We start from the raw sequence: 20274 nt of genomic DNA on the forward strand, positions 1-20274 counted from the left end.
CAAATATATATAACATATATAATTAAATATATGTACATAAAAATTTCTTTATAAATTGAAAAAAGTTGTTTCTGGGTACCAGACAGATTACAAAGTTTGATTAATAAAAGTATGGGCTCTATTTGTCTAATGACAAATCTAACAGTTTTAACAGGTGGTGGCATAATGGATTTAAAAAAGATATGGTATTTAAAAAATTTTATTAAATCCCATATATATCTATTCTCATCTATAAACACCCATTAGATATTTAAATAAACCTTCTACTCTTTGTAAATGTGTGGCTCTTCATTTGAAAAATTAAAATCATATTGCCTCATACAGCTTCAGAATTATTGAAAGAATTAAATAATTTTTTCACAGTGACAAAGTGAAGTGTAAGTTACCTTATACTTATTAATTAAAATTCTTATTCATACAATAATTTTATCTAGAATTTATCAAGTACTTATCAAGGGCCAGACATGATACTCAGTGTTTTACATTCTTACCATCAGATGCTTGAAACAATCCTTTGACTTAAACAAGAAATGACAAATTCATTCAAATATTATAATTCTTGTCTAAGATTAAATGCTCAGTTAAGTGACAAAACTGGTACTTGCTCGCCTTTCCAATCTGTGCTTTTAACCATTATACTTTTAACTACTACTATTTCTCTGTGTTTGGGTTGAACTCCTAGGTGAAGATATGCTCAGAGAACTTTCCCTAAACTCTAGAACTCATGTATTAATATACATGGTGAAGAGCCACTGGTAACCTACTTTTCTAAATGTGTTCCAAGAAATTAAGCAAATTAAGATAACCATGAAAGCCTCAGCAAAAATGTTGCTGAGCATAAACTCCATTGACTCAATAGCTGAAACAACAGCATATTCTTACTTTCTTGCCATATTTTGTTTTTCCTGAATTTAATGTTTGTTTTGTTGATTTTATTGCTTAACTTTTTGTGTGTTTTTCATCAGTCCAACCCAGAACTCTCCCTAAGCTGTGTAAATTTCCTGTCAATATGTTTAAACGCATTAATTGTTCTATCACTTACAACTTATTGGCCAGAAATTCTCTAGGAGCTTTTTGACCTGATGCAATCTAGACTGCTTGCTCTCCAGGCCTGCTGTGAGGCTTTGCCTTGTGAAACCTTCACCATCATTCTGGGGATTCCCTTTGCCTCTCTTGTGTTGGAACATCTGGTTCCTGGTTACCACGTTTCTCCTTTAATACATCATTTTGGTGGCAAACATCCTACACATCTTTGGAAAATGGTGTGTGCAAAATAAAAATTGGGGGAACTTGAACATCTGAAAATATCTTTAAAAAAAATCTAGGAGGTTATTACTTCCAATCAGACAGCTTATTTTCAGCTCAGTTAAGTTTAAAAATTTGTTAGCTTTTCTCTTTAGTATCCTCAGAAGGTTGGCTGTGTCTTTTTTTTTGAAATACCCTTTCACCTGTTTAGTAAGGACAAGACAACTTTAAAAAATTCTGTGTTCTTAGGGAATGTCATTTATCTGGCAGGGATCCCAATGTGCAGCACAGCTTGATCACCCTTCACAGTCCCCAAAACAGCTAGGCTTGACACCAGGAAGCTCTTTCAATGACAGCCACTCATTTATCAAAATTATTCTCAACTTAGAGAATATGGTTTTAAAATATATATATATATATACTCCAAGAAGCTCTTTCTCAGTCTATTCAGGTGCTATAACAAAATACTGCAAACTGGGTGACTTATAAACAACAAACATTTATTTCTCACAGTTCTGGGGGCTGGAAAATGCACAATCAAGGCACTGGCAAATCTCTCTCATGAGGACCTGCTCCTTATAGACAGCACCTCAGTTGGCACAAGGTCCCTAGTGTCCTTATTTAAAAAGGCCACTGGGAGCAGTCTTGCCTCTTCTCACTATGTCTTCACCTGGTGGAAGGAGCAAGACAGCTCTCTATAACCTTTTTTTTTGAGACCTAGTCTTGCTCTGTCGCCCAGGCTAGGGTGCAGTGGCATGATCTCGGCTCACTGCAACCCCTGCCTCCTGGGTTGAAGCAATTCTCCTGCCTTAGCCTCCTCAGTAGCTGGGATTACAGGCGCCCACCCCCACACCCAGCTAATTTTTGTATTTTTAGTACAGATGGGGTTTCACCATGTTGGCCAGGCTAGTCTTGAACTCCTGACCTCAAGCGATCTGCCCGCCTCAGCCTCCCAAAGTTCTGGGATTACAGGCATGAGCCACTGTGCCCAGCCTTAGGGACCTTTTTAATAAGGCCACTAATCCTATTCATGAAGGTTCATGAAGGCTGTGTTATCATGACCTAATTATCTCCAAAATGCCTCACCTCTTAAAAACGTATCACCTTGGGTGTTAGGATTTCTTTTTTTTGTTTGTTTTTTTTCTTTTTTCTTTTTATTTTTCATTATACTTTAAGTTCTAGGGTACATGTGCACAACGTGCAGGTTTGTTACATATGTATACTTGTGTCATGTTGGTGTGCTGCACCCATCAATTCGTCAGCACCCATCAACTCATCATTTACATCAGGTATAACTCCCAATGCAATCCCTCCCCCCTCCCCCCTCCCCCTTCCCCATAATAGGCCCCAGTGTGTGATGTTCCCCTTCCCAAGTCCAAGTGATCTCATTGTTCAATTTCCACCTATGAGTGAGAACATGCGGTGTTTGGTTTTCTGTTCTTGCGATAGTTTGCTGAGAATGATGGTTTCCAGCTGCATCCATGTCCCTACAAAGGACACGAATGCATCCTTTTTTATGGCTGCATAGTATTCCATGGTGTATATGTGCCACATTTTCTTAATCCAGTCTGTCACTGATGGACATTTGGGTTGATTCCAAGTCTTTGCTATTGTGAATAGTGCCGCAGTGAACATACATGTGCATGTGTCTTTATAGCAGCATGATTTATAATCCTTTGGGTATATACCCAGTAATGGGATGGCTGGGTCATATGGTACATCTAGTTCTAGATCCTTGAGGAATCGCCATACTGTTTTCCACAATAGTTGAACCAGTTTGCAATCCCACCAACAGTGTAAAAGTGTTCCTATTTCTCCACATCCTCTCCAGCACTTGTTGCTTCCTGACTTTTGAATGATTACCATTCTAACTGGTGTGAGATGGTATCTCATTGTGGTTTTGATTTGCATTTCTCTGATGGCCAGTGATGATGAGCATTTTTTCATGTGCCTGTTGGCTGCATGAATGTCTTCTTTTCAGAAATGTCTATTCATATCCTTTGCCCACTTTTTGATGGGGTTGTTTGTTTTTTTCTTGTAAATTTGTTTGAGTTCTTTGTAGGTTCTGGATATTAGCCCTTTGTCAGATGAGTAGATTGCAAAAATTTTCTCCCATTCTGTAGGATTTCAACACATGAACTTGGGAGGATACAGATATTCAAACCATAGCAAGCATGTTCTGACAAATCTACAGCCAATATTTCTTCTCCAAAAGTTGTTTTAGCAATAGCATGGTTTTATGGGCACTTCTTATCTTTATATTTTAGTGGAAGGCCTGAAGTGTCCCAGTGAAAAAGGTGTTAAAACATTTTTGACAGTGTCCTTGTTTCACAGTTGGCATTTGACTATGTTTAACTGAAAGGTAGAACATAAATATTTAACTTCCATTTTCTATATAATCAAATAAACTATTTTTTTCAAGTATACAGCAAGTATAATGACTAACTCTAGCCCCCATAGTGTACATTAGATCTCCAGAACTTGTTCATCTTTTAACTGAAAGCTCATACCCTTTGGCCAACATCTCTTCATTTCCCCTACTGCCCAGCACCTGGTAACAACTATTCTACTCTGTTTCTAATAATTATACTTTTTTAGGTTCCTATATAAGTGATATGATGCCATATTTGTCTTTCTATGTCTAGCTTATTTCACTTAGCATGTCTTCCAGGCCCATCCATGATGTTCCAAATAAGAGGATTTGCTTATGTTTTAAGGCCAAATAATATTTCATTGTCCACATATATACTATGTGCATATATTACATGTATAGATAAGATATACATATATTATATGTATCTAGATTTTGCTGTGCAAAAACTTTTTTATTTTATGTAGTCCTACTTCTTACATTTGCTTTTGTTGTTTGTGCTTTTGGTGTCACATTCAAAAAGATCATTGCCAAGTCCAATGTCAAGGAGATTTGCCCTTACTTTTTATTCCAGAAGTTTTAAAGTTTCAGGTCATATATATATATTTTTTAAGTTTCAGGTCTATATATAAGTCTTTAATCCATTTTGGGTTGATTTTTGTGTATTATCTAAGATAAGGATCCAATTTCATTCTTCTACCTGTGGGTTTCTAGTTTTCTCAGCACCATTTGTTGAAGAGACTATCCCCAATGTGTTTTTGGTACATTTGTCAGCAATTAGTTGATTGGTATATGTGTGGCTTTTTTTCTGGGATCTCTAATGTATTCCAATAATCTATAAGTCTGTGTTTGTGCCAATATCAGCCTGTTTTGATTGTAATAGCTTAGTAATATAATTTGAAATGAAGAAAGGTGAGGCTTCCAGCTTGTTCTTCTTGCTCAAAATTACTTTAGCTACTCAGAATCTTTGAGATTTCATATAAATTTTAGGATTATTGTTTCTCTTTCTGTAAAAAGAAGTCATTGGGATTTTGATAGGAATTGCATTTAATCTGTGAATTACTTTGGATAGTATGGAACTTTAAGCAACATTAATTATTTCACTCCATGAATACATGATATCTTCCTGCTTATTTTTGTCTTCAATTTTTTAATCAATATTTTGAAGTTTTCAGTGATATAGATTTTTCACCTCAGTTAAATTTATTTCTAAGTGTGGTATTCTTTTCCGCACTATTGTAAGCATTGTTTTATTTCTTTTTCACATAGTTTGTTGTGAGTGTATGGAAACAAGATTGACTTTTAAATGTTAATTTTGTAGCTTGTGCTCTACTAAATTTGCTTAATAGTTCTAATACTTTTTGGTGGATTGTTTAGGGTTTTCTTTATATAAGATCCTGGCATTCACAAACAGGGACTTTTCAATTTTTCTTTCTGACTTAGTTGACTTTTTTTTCTCTTTCTTGCCTAACCCTCTGGTTAGGACTTTCAGTACTTTGTTAAATAGAAGTGACAAGAGTGATCATCTTTGTCATGTTCCTGATCTTAGATGAAAAGCTTTCAACTTTTCACTGTTGAGTATGATGTTAGCTGTAGGTTTGTCATATGTGTCTTTTATTGTGTTAAAATACATTTCTTCTACCTAATTTGTTGAGAGTTTCATTATGAAAGGATGTTGCATTTTGTTAAATGTTTTTTTCTGCATCTACTAAAATGATTATGTTTTTTATCCTTCATTCTCTTGATGTGGTATATCACATTTATTGATTTGTGGATGATAAACCATCTTTGTATCCCAGGGGAAATCCCATTTTACTATGGTATATGATCCTTTTAGTGTGCTGTTGTATTGGGGTTTCTGGTACTTTGTTGAGGATTTTTGCATGTATGTTCATCAGGGATATTGGCCTGTAATTTTATTTTTTTGTAGTTTCTTGTCTCGGTTTGTTGTCAAGGTAATGCTGGCCTTGGAAATTGGGTTTGAAAGTGTTCCCTTCTCTTCAATTGTTTGAGAAGGATTGATGTTAATTCTCCTTTCAATATTTGGTAGAATTCACAGTGAAGTCATAGGGTACTGGGCTTTTCATTGTTGGGAGATTTCTGTTTACTCATTCAATCTCCTTATCAGTTATGTCTGTTCAAATGTTTTATTCATGATTCAGTCTAAGCAGGCTCTATATCAATAATAATTTATTTCTTCTAGATTATTTGGTTGTTTGTTGGCATATAATTTCTTGTCATGGTATCTTATGATTTGTATATCTGTAGTATCAGTTGTAATGTCTTCTCATTCATTTCTGATTCTACTTATTTAAGTCGGTTCCCTTTTATTCTTAGTCTAGCTAAAGCCTTGTCAATTTTATCTTTTCAAAAAAACTAATTCTAGTTTCATTATCTTTTCTGATTTTTTTCTTGTCACTGCTTCATTTACTCTGCTCTGATATTTATTGGGTTTGTTCTTATTTTTCAAATTACTTGAAGTGTAAAGTTACCTTGTTTATTTGAGATCTTTCTTTGTTCTTCATTTGGAATTTATTGCTATAAACTTCCCTCTTAAAACTGCTTTTGCTGCATCCCATAAGTTTTCGTATGTTGTATTTATATTTTTTTTGGTATCAAGATTTTCTTTTAAGTTTCCTTTTGATTTCTTATTTGACCTAATGGTTGCTCAAGATGGTACTATTTGGTTTCCACATATTTGTGGATTTTCCAGTTTTCCTCTTGTTATTCATTTCTACTTTTATAATTATCATTGCTGTTGGAAAAGATACTTGATATTACTTCAGTGTTTGTAAATTTTTTAAGATTTATTTTGTGGCCTTGCATATAATCTTCCTGCAGAATATTTCATGTGTGCTTGGGGTTAATGTGTATTCTGCTGCTGTTGAATGGAATGCTCTCTGTGTGTGTACGTGTGTCTGTGCGTATGTGTGTGTGTGTGTATGTGTGTGTATGTATATTAAGTCTGTGAAGTCCAATGTTTCTTTGTTGATTTTTTTGTTTGCATAATCTATCCATTGTTGCCAGCAGGGTACTGAAGTCCCTACTGTTTTTTTTTAATTTTTATTTATTGTTTTTTTAAATTATACTTTAAGTTCTAGGGTACATGTGCACAACGTGCAGGTCTGTTACATATGTATACTTGTGCCATGTTGGTGTGCTGCACCCATCAACTCGTCATTTACATCAGTTATAATTCCCAATGCCATCCCTCCCCCCGTCCCTCCACCCATAATAGGCCCCAGTGTGTGATGTTCCCATTCCCATGTCCAAGTGATCTCATTGTTCAATTCCCACCTATGAGTGAGAACATGCGGTGTTTGGTTTTCTGTTCTTGCAATAGTTTGCTGAGAATGATGGTTTCTAGCTGCATCCATATCCCTACAAAGGACATGAATGCATCCTTTTTTATGGCTGCATAGTATTCCATGGTGTATATGTGCCACATTTTCTTAATCCAGTCTGTCACTGATGGACATTTGGGTTGATTCCAAGTCTTTGCTATTGTGAATAGTGCCACAATAAACATACATGTGTGTGTGTCTTTATAGCAGCATGACTTATAATCCTTTGGGTATATACCCAGTAATGCAATGGTGGGGTCATATGGTATTTCTAGTTCTAGATCCTTGAGGAGTCACCATACTGTTTTCCACAATGGTTGAACTAGTTTACAATCCCACCAATGGTGTAAAAGTGTTCCTATTTCTCCACATCCTCTCCAGCACTTGTTGCTTCCTGACTTTTGAATGATTACCATTCTAACTGGTGTGAGATGGCATCTCATTGTGGTTTTGATTTGCATTTCTCTGATGGCCAGTGATGACGAGCATTTTTTCATGTGTCTTTTGGCTGTATGAATGTCTCCTTTTCAGAAATGTCTGTTCATATCCTTTGCCCACTTTTTGATGGGGTTGTTTATTTTTTTCTTGTAAATTTGTTTGAGTTCTTTGTAGGTTCTGGATATTAGCCCTTTGTCAGATGAGTAGATTGCAAAAATTTTCTCCCATTCTGTAGGTTGCCTGTTCACTCTGATGGTAGTTTCTTTTGCTGTGCAGAAGCTCTTTAGTTTAATTAGATCCCATCTGTCAATTTTGGCATTTGTTGCCGTTGCTTTTAGTGTTTTAGACATGAAGTTCTTACCCATGCCTGTGTCCTGAATGGTATTACCTAGGTTTTCTTCTAGGGTTTTTATGGTATTAGGTCTAACATTTAAGTCTCTAATCCATCCTGAATTAATTTTTGTATAAGGAGTAAGGAAAGGATCCAGTTTCAGCTTTCTACTTATGGCTAGCCAATTTTCCCAGCACCATTTATTGAATAGGGAATCCTTTCCCCATTTCTTGTTTTTCTCAGGTTTGTCCAAGATCAGATGGCTGTAGATGTGTGATATTATTTCTGCGGACTCTGTTCTGTTCCATTGGTCTATATCTCTGTTTTGGTACCAGTACCATGCTGTTTTGGTTACTGTACCTTGTAGTATAGTTTGACTGACTGAATAATCTTAAATGAGCTGTCTCCAATGTACATTCGTTTTTCCTGCTTGATCAAGTCTGCCGTGGAATTCTATATTGCATTTTCCATTTCATTTATTATATTCTTCAGCTCCAGAATTTCTGGGATTTTTTAGTGATTTCTGTCTCTTCATTTAACTTCTTGTTTTGTTCATTGTTTTCCTGATTTTATTGATTTGTCCATCTGTGCCCTCTAGTTGCTTACTCAGCTTCCTTAAAATATTAATTTTGATGTTTCTGTCAGGCAATTAATGGAGCTTCATTTCTTTCAGTTTGGTTACTAGAAAATTGTGTTCCCATGGTGGCTCACGCCTGTAATATCAACAGTTTGGGAGGTTAAGATGGTTGAATCCCTTGAGGTCAGGAGTTCAAGATCAGCCTGGCCAACATGGCGAAACCCCATCTCTACTAAAAATACAAAAAAATAGCCAGGTGTCGTTGCAGGCATCTGTAATCCTGGCTACTCAGGAGGTTGAGGCAGGAGAATCACTTGAACCTAGGAGGTGGAGGTTGCAGTAAGCTGAGATTGTTCCAGTGCAATCCAGCCTGGGTAACAGAGTGAGACTCTGTCAAAAAAAAAAAATTGTGTTATTTTGGTGGTGTCATATTCCCTTGTTTTGTTTTGTTTGTATTCCTGAAAGTCTTGTATTGTTGTCTTTGCATTTGAAGAACCTGTCACCTCCTTCAGTCTTTACTGACTTGCTTTAGGAGAGAAACACCTTCACCCGTCAGCCAGATCAGGGATTCTGAGTCTCTCTCAGACTTTTGCTATGGATGTGCCTGCTCCACCTATTTAGTTTCCTCTTGGGCAGAATTTCTTAAGATTGTTTGCCCTTTCTCAGTCCCACAAAGCCAGGCTGTGTGCTGGGAGTCTCTCACTTGTGTTTTTAGGCAATGCTCTGAAATGCTCAAGTTTATGTTCCTTCTCCCACTCCCACAAAGCCAAGGTGGCTGGCTGTGTATCCTGGCCAGACAACTGCAAGTGCTCACACTGACTATCTGTCAGGCACATGAAAGGAGCTAGCTACAGTTATAGAGGGGAGGCTGAAAAACACAATCTGTTGGGAGGACCTATGGGTCAGTTATGGTGGTCCACAGGTGAGGCATACCGAACAGGTCATGGGCAAACTTTCTGTTGGAGAATAATAGAATATACAGCTCTTTGTTTAGTTTTGAACCTTGGTTGCTGAGAGTCCCTACCTCTCCTCCCAGCTCCTAACCTCTCCCAGCCACTCAGCCTTGTTGATGCCCTCAGTATTCTAAGTGGGACAAGAAAGAAGTAGGCCTCTAGGACAATGTCCCGCACAGTTGGGGAATCCTCACTCATTACATTTTTACTTTCCCCTGTGGGGACAACTGTGAGTTGAAGGAGTTTCTCCTGGCATGGAGCTGTGCCACCTTGAGGGAGGGGCAAAATGGGTAAAATGAAACTATTCTTACTCTCTTCAGTGAGTCTAATTTCATAAGCTTTGCTCCAATGATATGGTGGAATTTCTCCACTGGACTTCCAAACTCCCACAAAAATATTCTTATCAGCAGGTGGTTGCCAAAATCAGTAAACTGTGCGATGTTAGAAAACTCCTATTTTGCCATCTTGCTTATATCACTTTGAAAATATCTTTATTCCACACTCATTTTCATAGTTTTGGAATATTAGTTTGGTGGTGTATAGGATTTTAGTTGAAAATCATTTTCCTTCAGAAGTTGGATATATTTCTGTATAATTTTCTCATTCCAAATATTTTTGAGAAGTCAAATGTCATCTAGATCTTGATCCTTTGTGTGAAACCTGATTTTTCTCTCCCCTCTTAATCCTCAATACTCCTTGAATGAGTGAGCTTTTCCAATCTGAAATAAACTCGTTCATTGTTTGAAATTACTGAAATACTCTTGAATTGTTCCTTTAGTATTTTCTGTCCTTTGTGTTCTCAGTTTACTCTTCTTAAAACTTCATTACTCAGATACTAAAATGTCTCAACTATTAAAAATTCATCTTTACTGTCTTTTTGCCTAATATTACCACATTTTCTAGAAGACTTCTTCACATTTATCTTTTGATTCTTCTATAGTTTTTCTTTCAATCATTCTTCTGAGTTAGAACATCAATTTAAGAAAAATGTCATGAAGTCTTTTTCATCCCACTTTTTATGTCTGTAACCTTGGCACAATGTCTGACACTTTTAAGTCCTCAAAGAACAGCAATTTTAAAAGTGTGTGTGTGTGTGAAAAAAAAGTGTGTGTGTGTGTGTGTACACACACATCCACACACATTAATAATGTATATATTCACAGTATATATATTATATTATATTCTTTCAGCACACTAATTCTTTTTCCTGTGTTCTCTAAGGTAGATAAATTTTACACATTTATATCTGAAGCCAGATCATTTTGGTATGTTTTTGGTTCTTTTTTTGACTTACATTCTCCAATTCTTTTTTATTTCTAATAATTATAGATAATATTATTACAGCACTTTGTGCCAATTGCTTTTCTGTATAATCTCTTTTAATCTTCACTACAACTCTATGATAAAACCATTCATATAATCACTATTTTTCAGAGTAGGAAACTAAGGCATTGGGAGTTTAAAGGACTTGCCTAGGGCTACCCAGCCAGAAAGTATATAGCTGGGATTCCATCTTAAGCCAACAGACTCTGCTCTGAATTATTTTAAATTTAAACTGTAAACAATATAATACAAATTTTTAAACAAATAATATAGCACCATTTTCACCACAGTAGGCAATTCCATTTTCAGTAGAAGATAAAGAGACATCATCTTTTTCTTAAAATCATATTTTAATTTACTTCTGCTTCCATGTCCTGGTTTGCACATAATTTAAGGATATACCATTTTAAGACAGGGACCTGTGGAGATAAGGCATCATGCATATCAGCATGCAATGAGCCCAGATTGGAGAGTGAACAGAAAAAGCTAAACAGAGAAAAGGAGAAATTTATACTCCTGTTCGTTGAAGATATTTAAAGTAAAGACTTTTAAGGGAAAATGTTAAGAATGATTCACAACTTATATTATTGACCTGGCTGCCCTTTTTTTAGTGACTATTTAATGGAAGAAATTCTAGGTGTTATGGCCTTCCAAAAACAAGAGAAACAGGCTTTTTCATTAAATTCATACATAATGGAGCTCCCAAACTTTTGGAGGCTCTTATTTAGAAGTCAGAATAGTTCAGTAATAATTTTAGGACCACATGATTTCATGAAATTTTAAATGGAGAGAAATGGGGTGAGAAGCATCACAAATCCCCCACTTTGTACCCCTTTGTACCCCTATTTGGCAGCGGATAAGTGACCTGTTCTGGATTTGACTACCCTCCTGCTGCTTCAAGGGCTTTGAAGTCCTGCAGACATGGTGGTCTAGATGAATGGAATCTAGAAAGGTGGAATCTTTTGTTTCTTGAGCATCCATCATCAAAAAGTTCAATTATATCCTGCCAGAAACTGTTCCTTATCCTTCCGTCAGATATGAAGTACTGGGAAAGGCCAGTTCTTTTTGAAAATTTTGACATCCTTAATAATAGTTTCAAAAATTGAGAGAAAGTAGTACTGCAGGCATATCATATCATAACAGCTTCATATAGCTTCTTCCCTTGTAACTTTTGCAGGGCCTACTACATTGATCCATTTCTGTCAATTGATTGAAATGTCCCCCACGTCTTTTATTCCTCTAACCCTCACATTTATGGATTAGGTTTGCAGCTTTTGCATTTTCAGTTTCATAGAAAAATCTGTGTTTTTCTGTCACACAGCCAGTAGCACAGCTGTGACAGCAGATGAGCAAATCTCCAAGGGCAATCAGCCAGGCTGGCTACCTCAGAGACTCCAGGGAGGACCCAAGGAAAGCTGCTTGTCTCTTCACACTTTCAGGCAGATGCAGAGCTACACTCTCTACGCACCAAAAAGAGAATTGTATAAAATTTAGCAGAGCCCAATATTAGTTTGGGAATATCTATCAGTTTTGGGTGTGTTCTTAAGTATTTTTCACATGTATATGTTCAACCTTCCTAGCCTTATAAAATGATTATTGGAAGTAAAGATTTTATCTTCTGTTTTCTTTACATCTACTTGTTCTCCCTTCTCTCAGTAGTGGCACTATAACTTAATAACTTAAGCTATTTTTATTTCTTTAGGTTACTAAAGATCAAAGTTTTATCTTAGGCCAAATACACAATTGTCCTCAATCTTATAACCAATTTTAAACTTTTATTATAAAATATTATTTAACATTCAACTCTTATTAAAAATAATGTATATATGATTGATAATATTGATATGTTATGAAGCTTTTATTTCTACTTCAATGGTTATTCTAAATGGTGTTTATACCATATACTGACTCATAGTTTAATAATTATCTAAATATTAGAACTATAGTTTAAAGAATATTTGTTGGAACATTTTCATGTACTTTGTTTTTTTCACATTTTAGGTGTACAAGAATTTCCAGAAAACATAAAGTGCTGTAAGTGTTTAACAATTATTGAAGCCAGTGTCAATCCCATTTCTAAGTGAGTATGAGTGATTAAATTTTATTTATTTTTATGTTTCCATTGTATAATAATGTACCAAGATAGATGAAATGCACATCATAATTTAAACTGAAATGTAACATTGACATAGCATTTAATAGAATGATGGGAAAAATTCATCAGAATAGTTTGACAAAAGATGATTAAAAACATTGCTGAGTAGCAAGGAAGACCCAATTGGCAAAAGATGGTATTACTTTGAAGCAAACTTTATCACCATTTTCCACAGCTCTCAGGTAACACTCCATAGATAAGAGTTGAAACTAATAAAATGGTTATTAGTAATGGTCATGGTGGAAAACTAGCATAAAGGGCCTGGCAGAAGTTCAAGATAGTGCAAGAGTTTAAGGTAAGGATAAGTGCATAAAAATAACCTATCATGTTGTTCAAGGGAAATAAGTATGACCAGAAATAGAAAGTACTTCTATACCAGAGATTGCAGCAAGAGCAAAGAGATAACCCTAGGAGGTCAGGAAAATGGAAGGCCTGGATGATAGAGATGCTGTGATCAGAAAATGGGTATTTGTAGTCCAAGATCTGTTAATTAAGAAATGCCGTAGAAAAATGATAACCAGAAAGTGACCATGTTGGTGAATTGAGCATATGATGTAGTGACAGAAGTCTGTGGAATCAAGTAGGTCAGGAAGCAATAAAATAAATTGGTTGGAGGAGTCATGAACCTGAATGTTAAAGTCACTTAATAATGGAAGTAGAAATAAAATCTAGAGAGGTTACTGACAGTTGTAATATTTAGAAGAGGTTGAAACAAGTCAGTGGTATTGGGCTGCAAAAAATGAGCTTCAGAGTAAGACTGGCATTTTAATTATACAAAGCTGACAGTAGGATTTGAAAAAAATTCCTCAATATTTTGTCTGATGATGAAGTGCAGGAGACTGGGGGAAACTGAAGCCCACTGGAAAAATATTTAATGGATGGAGTGTTTTTAGAAGAAGACATAAATAAATTTGTCAAAGGAAAGTTGATGGGAAATTGTATACCAGTAGAGTTGAGGAGAAGGAATAGTGAAAGTGGTTCTCTATGGATGATGGAAAGAGGCTCTAGACAAGGTGAGGAGTGGAATAGAATGTAAAAGAATGAGATCAAAGTTTAGATGGAGATCTTTATAGTGAATGGTTTGTAAAATAATCTGAGGCCTTTATGTTAAAAATTACAGTTTTTCTTCCCGAAAAGTAGATAGGGAGGGAAAAAAAGAGAAAACAAAACCCTAAAAAGCTTTTCCCAAAACTCTTAGACCAAAAAAGCAATTTTTTCAACATCTCAATCAAATAGATGTTACTAATTTCTCCCACCAGGACTATAACCACGTCCCTGAATTGAATCAAAACAATTCAGTATTGACAATAAATTGCTTTTTTTTCCCCCTAATTATTTAATTCTAATAGCTCATCTTATTTAGGAATCATGGTAGGTCTTTGGGAGTGGAAGCCAGATGATAAATTACATCTCCGAGAAATTTCAAGTCCATAGGTTTATTGGATATGTCTAATTCCCTTCATATGTTTAACTTTTTAAAAGATAAATAAATATGACCTATTTCAGCAAAATGCATAACACTATAAACATTAAACAGTTTTGGAATTCACAAAAATTATGAAAAGTCATTATAAATTGTTTATCAAATTTTAAAGTCAGTTTTTTAAATATGTTTTTTCTATACAATAAAATTCACTCTGGCCAGGCATGGTTGCTCACACCTGTGACCCCAACACTTTGGGAGGTCAAGGCAGGAGGATCGCATAAGTTCAAAACTGGCCCTGACAACATGGTGAAACCCTATCTCTACAAAATATACAAAAAATTAGCCTGGTGTGGTGGTGGATGCCTGTAGTCCCAGCTACTTGAGAGACTAAGGTGGGAGAATCACTTTAGCCTGGGAGGACAAGGCTGCAGCGAACCATGATCATGCCCCTGCACTCCAACCTGGGCATGAGAGTGTGACCCTCTCACAAAAAAATAAAATTAATTATATTTAGGTGTATGGTTCAGTGAATTTTAACAAATGTATACAGTCATGTGACCATCTCCATAGTCAAGATATAGACTATTGCATCATCTCAAAGAGTTCCCTTAGCCCAGTCATCCACTGATGATTACTATCCCCATTGCTTTGTCTTTTTTGAAATGAAAAATAAATGATATCATATTTTGTGTCTGACTTCTTTTACTTAACATAATGATTTTGAAATTTATTTGTAATTTTTCAGTAATCAGTACTTTATTCCCCTTATTGCCAGGTAGCATTCCATTGTGTGAATATAACATTATTTATGTATCTATATTTCAGTTGATAGGCATTTGGGTTGTTTCCAGTTTTTGGCTATTATGAATAAAGCTGGTACAAACTACGCACAAGTGTTTACGTGAGCGTATATTTTCATTTCTATTGGGTGAAGCCCTAGGAGTAGTTTTCTGAGTAGTATGGTATGTGTATGTTTAACCTGATAAGAAGCTTCCAAACCGCTTTCCCAAAGCTATTCAATTGTGCATTACATCATTTCAGTTGTTCAGAGTTCAGTTGTTCCTCATCTTTGCCAGAATTTGGTTCTATCAGTTTTTAATTTTTTTCCATTTTAACCAGTGTAGTAGAAATGGTATTTCATTATGGTTTTAATATATATTTCTAATGTCTAATTAGCACCTTTCCATATGTTTATTTATACTCTATATTGCTTCTTTGCTAAAGATTCAAATTTCTTGTTCATTTTTATTGGCTTGCCTTTTTATTGTTGAATTATAAGAATTATGTATGTATTCTGGACCTTTAGAAGATATTTGGAAGTGAAGATTTGCTCTTATTCTATGGCTGCTCTCTTTATTTTCTAAGTAGTACCTTTCAAAGGCAGGGTTTTAAATTTGATGAATTTCTATTTAATAATTTTTTATGGTTTCGCTGTTCTTTTTTATCTAGGAGATCTTTGCTAAATTTATAGCCATAGTGATTTTCCCCTGTGCCTTCTTCTGAAACTCTTATAGTTTAGGCTTTACAGTTAGGTCTATGATCCATTTAAAGTTGATTTTGTATACATTGTTGTAAAACAATTGATCACATATATTTGAGTTTATTTCTGGATTTTCAATTTTTGTTAATCTATATGTTTGTCCTTACACCAATTCCCTACTGTCTTAATTACTGTAGCTTTATATAATAGTAAATCATGAAATCAGAAAATATGAGTCCTTCAAATTTGTTCTTCATCAGAATCATTTGGGCTAGTATGCTCTTTGCTATTCTATGTGAATTTTATAATTAGCTTGCTAATTTATACAAAAATGTACAAGCATGTTGGAATTTTGATAGGGATTGCATTAAATCTGTAGATCAATTTGGGTAAAATTTAACATCTCAAAAATGTTGAATATTCTCATTCCTGAGTATAGTTTAGCTCCATACTTATTTCAGTATTTAAAACTTTATCAATGTTTTATAGATTTCAGCATACAAATTTTGTTCATTTTATTCTATGTGTTTTATGGTTTTTGTGCTATTGCAAATGATTTTTTATTATTCCAATTGTTTACTGCCAGCATGTACAAATACAATTGATTTTTAATATTTATCTGATCTTCTTCAATCTTACTAAACTCACTAATTCCATTAAATTGCATGTATAGATTTTTGTGAAATTTTCTATGTAGAATATCATGTTACCTGTGATTAAGACGGTCTTGTTTTATCATTTTTTGTCTACATGCCATTTATTTGTTTGTTTTTCTTACCTTTTGGTCTTGGCTAACACCTCCTTTACATGTTGAACATCAGAGGTGAAAGCAGGCATCATTATCTTGTTCCCAATCTTAGAGAGAAATCATTTAGAGTTTCACCATTATGTGTGACTGTTACTTGTTTTTTAAATATATGCCATTTATCAGATTGAGAAAATTTCCAGTAACCTGACATTCACTTCCTTTTGAGCCCTCACTAGCAGGGCCATCAAAGTTTAGATTTCTTCTAAACGTCTTTTTAAGAAAATGTATGCTTTATCATGTTTTTCTTAACGTTCTCCAGTCTGTGACCACTGAGTGCTTTCAAAGCCACTGCACATTTTTAGAAATCAGTTACAGCAGAACCCCAATTCCAATCATCAAAAATCTTTATTAATTTTCTAATGCTCTGAAACAAATTGCCACAAATGTATCAGCTTAAAACAACACATATTATTTATTTCTCCATGTCTGTGGGTCAGGAATTTGAGAACGGCTTATCTGGGTCCCCTGCTTCAGAGTTTCACCAGGCTGCACTTTTTGCTGGCTGTCAGCTGGCAACCACTCATGGGACCTGGAGACTGTGTGCAGTTCCCTGCCATATAATTCTCCCCCAAGGCAGTTTTGAGTCTCTTAGCCAGATGGAGTTATATAATGTAATTTAGTTGTGGGAGAGACATTCCGTCGTATTTGCCACATTCTATTGATCAGTAGCAAGTCACAGCTCCTACCAACACTCAAAGGAAGGAGATTATACAAGGGCATAAACATCAGGAGGTGAGGATCATGGCGGGGCATTTAGAATGTGTCTTCCACATAGCTGATATTATGTGCCCAACTGCTAAACTATATGGGTGTCTGGGTCTATTGTTATTCTACTTTGTTGTAGTTTTTTAATTGATATATATAGATGTACATTTTGGATGGGCACATGTGATCATTTGATACATTCATATAATCAAATCAGGGTAATTGGGATATCCATCATTTTAAATATTTATCTTTTCTTTACACTAGGAACATTCTAATTCTCTTCTGGCTATTTTGAAATGTAAAATTAATTAATGTTAACTAGAGTAACCCTACTGATCCATCAAACACCATATCTCATTTGTTCTATGTAACTGTGTATTTGTACATACCACTTTTAATTTAAGCAATTAATAAAAGGAAAGCATTTACTTAGTAGAATGAATTATTTGCCAATTTATAAAACATATATACTCTTCGAATTTTTAAATAAATTTGTCATATGTGAAAAGCCACCAAGTTACTTTAGGATAGTAAAATCATTTCATTATTGATAGCTCCTTACTTAATGTCAGATATTGGATTTCATTGAATACTTTAGAGGAAAGTAAAGGCAACTTAAGATTGTCATCTTCATCAAGTGTATCCCACTTGCTATGGAATACTTTCTTCCTTACAGTTCCTCATACATTTTTCTGGAAGTGATTATATTGACAAGTCAGGCCCTTGTCTCTATTAGAAGCTACAAAATGTACCATAAAATTAATGATAAAGTTGAATATCTTCTTTTGGCAAACTTACTGACTGTATATATATGATTTTTCAAATAACATCAAATTCATTTTTCATTGTATGTTATTTTCAAAGTACAATAATGGACAGTTTAAGAGATTTAAAAAATTCCTTATCCCCAAATAATTTATAATTTTTCCCAGGAACAGAAAATTTCCAATACTAGTGCAAAGTATAATTGTATAAACATTCAACTAAATCTATAAACAGAATCATATGAGAAAAGTAAAGAAGACATTAATTTTGAATCTAAGTGCAGAGTAACGATTCAATAAATTTGTGTTGAAGTGAATTGAAATAAAACATAGATGTCATTAAATAAGACATACTATGTAATCTTATTCTTAACTCTACATTTTTAAGAAGAAAAGTTCAATAGAAAAATGTCAATACATCTTTTTTTTTTTATAACCAGGCTGATAAAAACTAGCTTACTTTGCATGCTGGTTTTTCATATAACCTATTTTTGGTGGTCCAATTTTGTCATTGGAATCTGCAAAATGTGGTCAATTCTTAAACTCTGAACAAAATGTTCTATGTAATAAGCCAGATTCTTCTAGGGCATAAGCATTACCAAAAAAGAAGCAAAAAAGCAGTATATTTTTGATCAAAGAAGCAGTACAATATCGTTTATTACATACATATGGAGAATAGTAGACTGAGAGAACCTGGATAGTTTTGATACATAGGAAAAATATTTGTCCCTACAAATAGAAAATTTGTATTTTAAAAGCCATTTTTTACTGAGTAGTGACACTGTTAAAGTAAATTATTAGATTAGTGGTTTTAACAGTCATCTAATTTTACATGTATCTTACTGATCATCTTTTTGAAAAGTCATATGTAACTAGTTGTTTTGAATTACAAGACATCAAAGATAATACTTAAATTCCAATGGAAATGTATTTAACATCTGTGTAAACAAATGTATTTAATATCATAACAACTGTCATACTATCAGGACATGAGCTCTAATGCATTAAAACAAAGTAAAACACAGAGAAAAGTAATGACCTACCATAGCCTTTCATTTCTATAAGATTAAGTTCAAACCTTTGAGTTGAGCATTCAAGGACTGTAAACCCTGCCCTCTCCTAATATTCTTAAATATTAACTCCCGATACTCTCATACATAAAGTATTTGCTCCAGAACTCATCTTCTCTTCATTATACATCTCAAGTGTCTTCTTACCTCTACATCATAAAAACCCTCATTTTTCACTTGCCTCCCTTCTTTTTCTTTTCTACTTTCATAAATCCTATGTCTCTTAAAAGCATATTTATGGCAACATCCTCTATGAAATCATATCCACACAATTCAGCTCCAAAATACAAACTAGAAAAATGTATTTACAGCAAAAATAACCAATATCAGATTAATATACAGTAAGTCTTCACTTAATGTCATTGATAGGTTGTTGGAAACTCCAACTTTAAGTTACAGGACATACCAGCAAGTCTTCAAATAACATTTTTTCCTTCAGCATCATTTCATTATAATGTTGTAGAGAAGATAAAAAAAATTGTTTTGTTATACATAGTTGCACTTAAACTTGCAGTTTCCAAGAACCTATCAATGACATTGAGGACTTATTACTAACAATGTGTAAAGAATTGTCATAAATCAGTATAAAAATATAAATGTGTTTGTTTTAGATTCCCCAGAAGCAGATGTTTAGAAAAGAATATAAGCAGTATATTTAGGAGATGAGCCCAGGAAATACTTGTTGAGGGTGTTTTTTCAAGCTGTTTATAGTATTTGGCCATTGGACTTTAACTTTCTGGGGAGCTCTGGGTAACAGTGTAAAACACATACCAGAGCTGTCAAACACAATGGGAGAGAGAGCAGAAGTATTTATATTCCTACTTGTCATTAGGTGAGTACTGTCTCTGAGAGGGACATTAATTCCATGGAACTTGGGCTACCAGGTGCATGAACAGACCAGGCTTTAGCAACTGAAGAAAGCCTTCAAACAGGAAGGAAAGGGGCAGGCAATCATGATTTGTTCCAGTGTACAACAAAATGATAAAGGCAGGGAGTTCCGGTTGGGGCACCAATAGAAAAATAGGTAAAATAAGTAAACATGTATTTCACAAAAAAGGAAACAAATATTGCTAATAAACTTTTATTCCTAACTAATCAGCGAAGTGATTATTATTGCTATTTTATATTTACCAAATTGGCAAAAACGAAAAAAGCTAACAAAACCAAGGGTTAGGAAGGACATGGAAAAATGTGGAACTATTTTGAATGAAATTTGGTTACATCTAGTAAATATAGACTTGCATTCGCTATGACCAATGATGTCACTTCTAAGGATATAAC

At 34.5% G+C, this 20274-nt stretch overlaps 2 protein-coding genes across 6 annotated transcripts in view; both read left to right on the forward strand.

The window, feature by feature from the left end:
* The window catches only part of LRRC7 (leucine rich repeat containing 7), a 1535715-nt gene that overhangs the window by 1235055 nt on the left and 280386 nt on the right, over positions 1-20274 (forward strand). For all 5 annotated transcript variants that reach the window (XM_050804492.1, XM_050804501.1, XM_050804531.1 and 2 more), the window contains one exon: positions 12584-12662. In XM_050804492.1, coding sequence (XP_050660449.1) covers positions 12584-12662 — 79 coding nt within the window. The remainder of the gene's footprint in view (positions 1-12583; positions 12663-20274) is intronic.
* The window catches only part of SRSF11 (serine and arginine rich splicing factor 11), a 763374-nt gene that overhangs the window by 334940 nt on the left and 408160 nt on the right, over positions 1-20274 (forward strand). The gene's annotated exons all lie outside the window — the stretch shown is intronic.

The sequence above is a fragment of the Macaca thibetana genome, chromosome 1, assembly GCF_024542745.1.
Source record: "Macaca thibetana thibetana isolate TM-01 chromosome 1, ASM2454274v1, whole genome shotgun sequence".
In the NCBI taxonomy this organism is placed as follows: domain Eukaryota; kingdom Metazoa; phylum Chordata; class Mammalia; order Primates; family Cercopithecidae; genus Macaca; species Macaca thibetana.